This window comes from Bos indicus, chromosome 12, assembly GCF_029378745.1.
Source record: "Bos indicus isolate NIAB-ARS_2022 breed Sahiwal x Tharparkar chromosome 12, NIAB-ARS_B.indTharparkar_mat_pri_1.0, whole genome shotgun sequence".
In the NCBI taxonomy this organism is placed as follows: domain Eukaryota; kingdom Metazoa; phylum Chordata; class Mammalia; order Artiodactyla; family Bovidae; genus Bos; species Bos indicus.
The window spans coordinates 74,867,466-74,877,464 of NC_091771.1; the positions used below are offsets into that span (position 1 = coordinate 74,867,466).

Sequence of the window (9,999 nt, forward strand, 5' to 3'; positions counted from 1 at the left end):
CAGAAAAATTGATGCTTTTGAACTGTGGTGTTGGAGAAGACTCTTGAGAGTCCCTTGGACTGTAAGAAGATCCAACAGGTCCATCCTAAAGGAAATCAGTCCTGGGTGTTCATTGGAAGGACTGATGTTGAAGCTGAAACTCCAATATTTTGGTCACCTGATACAAAAGGCTGACTCATCTGAAAAGACCCTGATGTTGGGAAAGATTGAAGGCAGGAGGAGAAGGGGATGACAGAGAATGAGATGGTTAGATGGCATCACCAACTCAATGGACATGAGTTTGGGTAAACTCTGGGAGTTGGTGATGGACAGGGCAGCCTGGTGTGCTGCAGTTCATGGGGTCGCAAAGAGTCGGACACAACTGAGCGACTGAACTGACTGACTGAACTGATGGCAGAAATAAAAGATCTAAAGAGCCTCTCGATGATGGTGAAAGAGGAGAGTGAAAAAAGCTGGCATAAAACTTAACATTCAAAAGATGAAGATCATGCATCTGGTCCCATCACTTCATGGCAAATAGATGGGGAAACGGAAACAGTGACAGACTTTATTTTGGAGGCTCCAAAATGACTGCAGATGGTGACTGCAGCCATGAATTAAAAGGTGCTTGATCCTTGGAAGAAAAGTTATGACCATCCTAGACAGCATATTAAAAAGCAGACATTACTCTGCTGAAAAAGGTCTGTCTAGTCAAAGCTATGGCTTTTCCTGTAGTCATGAATGGATGTGAGGTTTGGACTATAAAGAAAACTGAGCACCGAAGAATTGATGCTTTTGAACTGTGGTGTTGGAGAAGACTCTTGAGAGTCCCTTGGACTGCAAGGAGATCCAACCAGTCAATCCTAAAGAAAATCTTTCCTGAATATTCAATGGAAGGACTGATGCTGAGATTTGGCCACCTGATGCGAAGAACTGACTCATTGGATAAGACCCTGATCTTGGGAACAATTGAAGGCAGAAGGAGAAGGGGACGACAGAGGATGAGATGGTTGGACGGCATCACCAACTCAATGGGCATGAGTTTGAGCAAGCTCCAGGAGTTCATGATGGACAAGGAAACCTGGCATGCTGTAGTCCATGGGATCGCAAAGAGTCAGACACTTTGAGCGACTGAAATGAACTGAACTGAACCCAATATGTGACAATGCCTACACTTAGCAGGTAGCAAGATCAGAAGATGAACCTTTGCCCCTTCAGAGTCCTTCAGTAATAAGGAACAGGAAAAAGGAAAGGCTGATGCTCCAGAAATATATCCTTGCCCCTCCCTCGAATGGAAACCAACTGCTCTTGTCTGAGTTTCAGGCTCAATCATAAAAGGAAAGAAAAAAATAAGAACTGATTAGAACTAGGTAGGACCCAAATGGCAGAAGACCTAACATCTAGTAGACACAGAGCCTCATTATGCATCCACTGTAATATATAAGCATGATAAATGACACACCCATCAGGACCACTACAGTTCACAATGGCTATGACAACAAAGCAAAGAGCTCATACAAGGACTGAAAGGAGTGCTACCTTAATTTCAGGTTCAAATCATACCGCATTATTGGGTAAGCCATGAATATTCCTCCTTCTCTTAACCTGATTCCCTTCCTTTTACTTCAACCCTCCTATATACCTAGTTGGGCTGAGAGGGTGACTTGCAAACTAAGTCTCCATTTCTCATTCTTTGGTCACTGAGCAAAGCTTGTGCTTTACCAGTCTCACCATCAGTTTATTTAGTTCTTGGGGGAATCTGAGTGGAAAAATAACCTCCCCATCATCATAAGGGTCTCAGTCTGAGCCGGGACCCTGGAACAAGTCCAGGTAACCAATTCCATGAAAAGCACAGCAGTTACATACACAAGAAACACAGACCCCAGAACCAGACTTCCTGGTTTGAGATCCCACTCCACCGCTTACTAGCTGTGTGATGGTAAGCAACTTACTCAACCTCTATGCTTCAGAGTCTTCAAGCATGAAATAAGAGGTAATAGCTTGCCTTCCTCCCCAGCAGAAAAACTGGAAATGGGTGCCAGTGAAAACAGAAGTCTTCACCTTCCATTTCTATGCACATACATTTTCAAAGTCAACAAACAGAATGTGCTTTGAGAGTTTCTTGCCCTACTTGACGTTAAGGAGACATTTGCCTACTTTGCTATTATTTATGGTAACCACACACAAATTCCTTCTTCTAGGCCCCTCTTTCCTAAAGGGCGATCAAATAGCCAAGGGATATAGCTACATGCACTGAATACACCACCATCAAAGCAAGCATAGGAGCTGCCATCCCCCTGGGGATCCCCTAGGCTGTCCAATAAAAGAAGTATCAGAATTTGTGGAAAAGATAAATGGGTTATCTTTAAGACCTAATAATCACCCAAGTGTGATTAAAATCCAAAGGTTCAGGCCTGCATATCCGTAGTCCCAGCTATTAGATGAAGACTTCAATTAAGAGCTTTAGCTCTCTGCAGTGCTTTTCATCTCTGTGTTTCCTCCCAGCTCATGGACCTGTCAGTGGTTTCAGGACCAAAGGACTCCCGGGCAGGACCACCTGCATCAAGACCATGCACTGCTTCTCTGAAGGATAGAGATCTGGATAAGACCCCACAGGTTTCAGGGACCCCATCCCCAGGGTTTGGCTCTCAAATGTAGAAGTGGAGATATTCACAATACGGCAAGAGGCTGTGGTCAAATACACACTCTACTCCTGGCCGTGTATCCCAGGCAAAAGCAACACATGTTCCAGAATAGTGTCCCCATTCATTTCATAAAAAACAATAGTGTTTTGTACACACATGAAATTGGCCAAAACTAGGTACCAGGACATACAGGACCACACAGGGAGTGAAGGAGGGACAGAAAGAAAGACATGGTCATAGACAGGGGAAGAGACGGAGCCCAGGGCAGTTGGAACTCAGATGTTCACCTAAGGAACATGGGAAAAGGTGGGGACATTATTGGAAGATGGCAAAGATGCAGGGCACTAAATAGATAAAGAAAATTTTTTACAAGCTGCTTGCTTGGGGGGACCAGGGGGGAGTTGCAGCTTATTTCAGAACTGACAGCGAATTCCTGAATGGTTCTGAGCCCACTGGATAAGGTGGAGAGTAGGGAGCCCAGTCCCTTCTCCCGCTGGGCAGTGACTCCCTCCTTGCCTTCTGCTCCTGCTGCATCAGCTCTCAGGCTCCACAGCTGGCTAGGCGGAGAGCAGCAAGGCAGGGAGACTCAGTTCCCCTGACACCAGGTTCCTTGGTACCCCACCCAACCCCACCCCTCCCAACCTCCCAACCCCACCGGCCCCAGGCACCCAGGCACGCTCCCTCGCCTTGTCCCTTGTTCCCCAACAGAAGCCGACAGTGTCAGGCTTGCCCCGCAGTGGAATGTCACAGCTCAGACAGGGCTCTCACCAGACAAACAGGCGCGAGCAGAAGTTCGCCTTCTGCACCGGGCTTGTCTTCACATCCGCGGACACAGGCAGCATCTTGCCGGCCAAGGTGGACACAGACTAGGGTCTCCCTGCTCAGGTGGCCGTGGGGCTCCTGCTGCTCCTGGAGGAGCCAGCGGGGATCCTGGAGACTGGCCGCCTCACAGGTCCACTGGGCTGGAGCCTGAGAACACCTGCTTCTGAGAGTGGAGCGCCCTTTGTGCACCAGGTCTGCCTCCCAAGACTGAGCAGCCTCCAGGGTCCACCTCTGAGGCACCTGCTCTGTGCAGGTGCTGCCACAGGCATAGGATAGAGACAGTGCACCACGTGTGGGACTGTAGGACCAAAAGACAGCCAGGTAGACACTTCCAGAAGCCTCAGGCAGGTGGGAGGCAAAGTTATCAACTCTTTGATAAAGGCAGCAGGCTGACTGCGGGCACAACCAGCCCAGCTCCCAGGAACGCACCTGGCTGCAAACTGCGGAAGTTCCTGCTCTGAGCCCAGGCACTCAACCAGAAGGTGGAGACAGGAGGCTCAGGCCCCACCCATCTCTGCTGCTCAGAGGCTCCCCATGGGCTGCAGAGGAAACCTGGAGACAGCTAGCAGAAGGAGATAGAAGCCTCCTCTCTGGGCTCTCTGCCCTCATCAAAACCAAACAAGGGTGCTGTGGGAAGTTCTCCAACTGTAATGAAGCAGAACCCAGTGGGGCCTTCCTGGGATAGATCCTACCCCCACCCCATGCCCTCTGCCTGTCTGTTGTTTGTAGAAAATCTTCAGTCTCCCAGGCCTCATCTGAATCACAAAAGACTGGCTCAAGAATTAATGGCTGGAAAAATGTGAACACGTAATAAAAAAAAAAAAAAAAAAGAACTTTATCAATAGATTAGCCATACTGCAGTCACAGAATCTTTAGTTCCTCCCAGAAGGCTACAGATAATATGTTTGGTGCACATTCCCGAGTTGTTTTGCAGATGCTAAAAAGTCCACCAGGTTGAAGAAGTTAACTGCATGATGACCATGATAAACTGAAACCTAAGGATTTATGATGATAACCCCTGTTGCATTACCGTGCTCCTCAACATCAAGCAGAGAATAGTGCATAAGCTAAATCAAGTACTCTCCATTCTCTCCCCTAGTCTGCCTTTAAAAAACCTCCCTTGAAATCCACTGAGGAGTTCCAGCCTTCTGAGCATGAGCATCCTTACTCCTTGCTTGGCCCTTGCAATAAACCTTTCTCTGCTCAGAACGCCAACATTTCAGTTCATATCACCTCAGTGTACATTGGGCACAAGGCCTTGGTTTGGCCAATACAAACCAGACACCAAACATTTGATGATGGCCAACAACAGGGTTTAGCACAGATTATGTTTGTAGAGCTATAAGACTTAAACAAATGTAACAGAAGATTAGAAGACTTCAAATGATTTTGAAACATGAATTCATTGGAGATTGCCACAACATGTGAGGTGTCTTGCATCCCACAGGTTACATTGTGGGGGGACCTCTGTGAGCTTTTTGCTGTCTTCTTTGAAGAGGAATTTGGGACAGAAAGATTGCCTTATGATTTCTTTCATCATGAGCTCAGGGCCTGCCTAGTGGAGTAATTGGCAATATGGTATAGAATATAGGTTATGTGCACTTGTGGGAAACTTAATTCACTTTTAACTCCCACAAATGCCCTATTCAAGAAGGTATTATCTCTATTTTACAGATGAGAAAGATGAGGCTCAAGGACAGCATTCTCCAAGATCTTTGAATCAGTAAATGATGAATTTTGATTTGGATTCAAGTCCAAGTCCAGCATGACTGTCTCACTGTTGGATGGTCAGTGTGTAAAAAGTGTCTGGAATATGCTATCTGAATGAATCAATGCTGTAGGGCTGAGAATAAAATCTTGGGCTCCCACTCATAAGTGATAAGTTATTTGTGTGGCCATCTTACCAGCTCAGCAACTTCTCTTCCCTTTCATTCTAAATGAAGAAAGATCAAAGTTTGTGGTGCTTATAATAAGATCACCTCAATATTCTTTGATAATTTCCCATGTACCTTGGCTAAAATGGTGTTATTAATAATGACTTTTAGCTTCAGTTATGCAAGATGAATATGTCCTGCAGAACTAGTGTGCAGCAATTTGGTTACAGTTGACAGCACAGTACTGTGTCCTTTTCATTTGCTGAGAGAGTAGAGTTTGGGAGTTCTCAACATACAAGAGAGAAAAAATTAAATGATTAAAATGTGAAGTGATAGATATATTGATGGGCTTGGTATGATGAGCATTTCACAATGTATATGTATGTCAAGTCATCAAGTTGTACATCTAAATAAATACAATTTTTGATCATCAATTAGACCTCAATAAAGCTGAAGGGGAAATTCTTTTTAAAGAAACCCTTAATGTATTCAAATGTTTTTTTATAACTCAAACATATAAGAATGGCAAACTGTTGATAATTTTGTATTGATGGGCATGCTGTTGGTTTATTATACTATTTTTTTTTTTGATATCTCATGCATATTTGAAGTTTTCTATTGAAAAAAGGAAGACAAAGCTGAAAATTGTCAACTTCCAATTACCCATCTTTCTGGTGTTAACTCTTTCTCAGATAATGCAATCAAACAACCTAAATAATCACTCCTTACTTGATTTCCAGTTCTCTTGGAAATTCTCTACATTTCTCCATCCCTATAAATGTTCAGCTACTACCTCTACTTCAAAGAAGAATAAATTGCTTGCTGAAGTTGGAAGTCTACTGACTTCTCTTGTCACACTTCCCCAGACTGTTCTCTCTGGTCCCCACAACTGTCTCAAGACCATAATTAGTGTCTCCAAACTGTCAAATACACTCAGTCCCTACAGATTCTGCTGTATTTTTTTTTTAATTAAGATTTTTTGAAACTTCTTAGCATTCTTTTCTGAACATACACCACTATGATATTTAGAAGAAATGTTCAAATCCAATGTTACACTGTTCAGAGGACTGGCTCTGGAGCCAAGGGACCAGAGCTCTAGATGCTTCACTCATCCTGCTTCCAACAGGGTTACTGTCAGCCTCAGAATTTGTGAAAGTATTTTGTAAAAGCTAAAACAAATACAAATAAAACTCTGTTTTGAAATGACTATACTACCAAGTGCAATCAACAGATTCAATGCAATCCTGATCAAATTACCAATGGCACTTTTCACAGAACTAGAACAAAAAAATTTGCAATTCATATGGAGACATAAGAGACCCTGAATATCCAAAACAGTCTTCAGAAAGAAGAATGGAGCTGGAGGAATCAACCTGCCTGACTTCAGACTAAACTGCAAAGCTACAGTAATCAAGGCAGTATGGTACTGGCACAAAAACAGAAATATAGAACAATGGAACAAGATAGAGAACCCAGAGAGGAACCCACCCACCTATGGGTACCTAATTTTTGACAAAGGAAGCAAGAATGTACAATGGGGCAAAGACAGCCACTTCAGTAAGTGGTGCTGGAAAAACTGGACAGCTACATGCAAAAGAATGAAATTAGAACACTACCTCAAACCTGTACACAAAGATAAACTCAAAGTGGATTAAAGACCTAATTGTAAGACCAGAAACTATTAAACTCTTAGAGGAGAACATAGGCAGAGCACTCGATGACATAAATCAAAGCAAGATCTCCTACCCACCTCCTAGAATAATGGAAATAAAAACAAAAGTAAACAAGCGCTGCCTAATTAAACTTAAAATCTTTTGCACATCAAAGGAAACTACAAACAAAGTGAAAAGACAACCCTCAGAATGGGAGAAAATAATAGCAAAGGAAACAACTGATAAAGAATTCATTTCTAAAATATACAAGCAGCTCATACAACTCAATACCAGAAAAGCAAACAACCTAATCAAAAAGTGGGAAAGGGACCTGAAGAGACATTTCTCCAAAGAAGGCATACAGATGGGTAACAGGCACACGAAAAGATGCTCAACATCACTTGTTATTGGACAAATGCAAATCAAAACTACAAGAAGTTACCACCTCACACCAGAGTGCCCATCATCACAAAGCCTAAAAACAATGGATGCTGGAGAGGGTATGGAGAGAGGGGAACATTCTTGTAATGTAAACTGATACAGTCACTATGGAAGACAGTATGGAGACTCCTTAAAAAGCCAGGCATAAAACCACCATATGACCCAGCAATCACACCCCTAGGCATATACCCAGAGGAAATAAAAACTGAAAAAGACACACGTACCCAAATGTTCATTGCAGCACTGTTTACAATAGCGAGAACATGCAGGCAACCTGGATGTCCATCAACATATAAATGGATAGAGAATCTGCGGCACATATATATACAATGGACTAGTACTGCTGCTGCTGCTGCTGCTGCTGCTGCTGCTGCTGCTGCTGCTAAGTTGCTTCAGTCGTGTCCAACTCTGTGCGACCCCAGAGATGACAGCCCACCAGGCTCCCCCATCCTTGGGATTCTCCAGGCAAGAACACTGGAGTGGGTTGCCATTTCCTTCTCCAATACTCAGCCATGAAAAGGAACAGATTTGAATATGTTCTAATGAGGTGGAAGAAACTAGAGCCTATTATGCAGAGTGAAGTAAGTCAGAAAGAGGAATATAAATACTGTATACTAACACATATATATGGAATCTGAAGAGATGGCACTGACGAATTTATTTTCAGTGCAGCAATGGAGAAACACACATAAAGAACAGACCTATGGATAGAATGGGAGGAGAGGAGGGAGAAGGGGAGATGTATGGAGAAAGTAACATAGAAATTCACAATACCATATGTAAAATAGATAGCCAATGAGAATTTGCTGTATGACTCAGGGACCTCAAACATGGACTCTGCAAAAGGCTGAAGGGTGAGGTGGGGAGGAAGATGGGAGGGAGATCCGGGAGGGAGGGGACACGGGTATACCTATGGCTGATTCTTGTTGATGCATGACAGAAAACTAAAAAATTCTATAAAGCAATTACCTTTCAATTAAAAAACAACAACAAAAACTTTTTGTTTTGAACAGGTGTTCAGTGAATGCCTTTCAGGTGCAGGACCACTAGGCCAGACACAGAGCTTACAAACATGGGGGAGATGTCATAAGACCTCTATCTGCACTTGTTTACTGATCTGAAATTGTTCAATACTACAACTAAAAGAACAATAACAAGTGATGGAAAGGATGTACAGAAACTGGAATTCTCATATATTGCTGGTGGGAATGTAAAATGGTACAACCACAAAGTTACCACATAACCCAGAAATTCTGCTCATAGTTATCTATCCAGGATAAATGAAAACATATGCCCACATGAAAACTTAGTTACTAATGGTATAACACCATTATTCATGAAAAGGTAATAATTAGGGGTGTTAGGGGTGGGAGGAAGCAAGTGTACACCACCTAATGAATGGATAAATAAAATCTGGTATTACATGCAATAGGATATTATTTGTAAAGATAGCTACATGTATGTATGCCACAACATGGATGAACATTGAATATATTATGCTGAGTTAATGAAGCCAGCCATTGACAAAACAACATCTAAGGAGAAATTAAATCTTGTTGGACTTGATGATTCATTTCCAAATAAATCTAAGGGATCATAGGGGAAATCTGTATCTGTGCAAACTATAAATTATTATATGGTCTACAGCAGGAGTTCCCAACCCCTGGCCATAGAGCAAGAGGTGAGCAATGGGCAAGGAAGAGAAGCTTGATGGGTATTTAGAGCCACTTCTCATCAGTCACATTGCCATCTGATCTCCACCTCCTGTCAGATTAGCAGCAGCATTAGATTCTCATAGAAGCATGAACCCTACTGTGAACTGCTCATGTGAGGGATCTAGGTTGAGCACTCCTTGTGAGAATCTAATACATTATGATCTGAGGTGGAGCTGAAGTGATGACGCTAGCACTGGGGAACATCTGCAAGTACGATTATCATTAGCAGAGAGGTTGACAGCAGCGGGTCTGTAATAAGCCAATTGCTTGCAGACTCATATCAAGACCCTTTCAATGAGTGGCAAGTGACAAGCTGCATCTGTTGGCAGGCCATACAGTAGCACATGAGTTGGTACTTCAATTGCACAGCTGCATCTCGTGATAGGCTTTAAGGCAGAATCTGACACTAATTTTACTGTGCACAAGACCTGCCCATTACTTCCATCAGTGCCTCTTTCCTGTACTGCATACTTGTCTCTGTCACAGTTTAGGTAACCCCACAAGCTAACTTTAGCCAAAATGAGTAAAAAACAGAGTCAGAGCTTCTTTGATAAGGGGGAGAGACCCAGTGATGAGACAGCAGAAGAGTCTAAGACTGCCAACAAAAGAAAACTTCAATTAAGATAAAATATCAAGAGTTCTACTTCAATTACAGGTTAAGTGCAACACATATATTTGCAACCAGTTATGCAATGAAGCCACAAAACCGTCACAACTGTTTTCACATGGAAAACAAGCACCCTGCATTGAAAGACAAGCCTTTGGAGTTTTTCAAAAGGAAATATGTGAACACAAAGAACAGAAGCAATTAGTGATGGTCACAACTTCATCAAATGTGTCTGCACTGAGAGCATCATTCTTAGTGGTGAAC

The 9,999-nt window shown here is 43.0% G+C and overlaps 1 protein-coding gene across 2 annotated transcripts in view; it reads right to left on the reverse strand.

The window, feature by feature from the left end:
• LOC139186121 (ATP-binding cassette sub-family C member 4-like) overlaps window positions 1-3,718 on the reverse strand; it is a 171,945-nt gene extending 168,227 nt beyond the window's left edge. Inside the window, exon 1 of one of the 2 annotated variants that reach the window (XM_070799911.1) lies at window positions 3,393-3,535. In XM_070799911.1, the coding sequence (XP_070656012.1) occupies window positions 3,393-3,466 (74 nt within the window). In that variant the 5' untranslated portion in view covers window positions 3,467-3,535. Of the gene's footprint in view, window positions 1-3,392 lie in introns of both variants that reach the window. The other variant, XM_070799910.1, reaches the window with a different exon arrangement.
• Window positions 3,719-9,999: the final 6,281 nt, after the last annotated feature.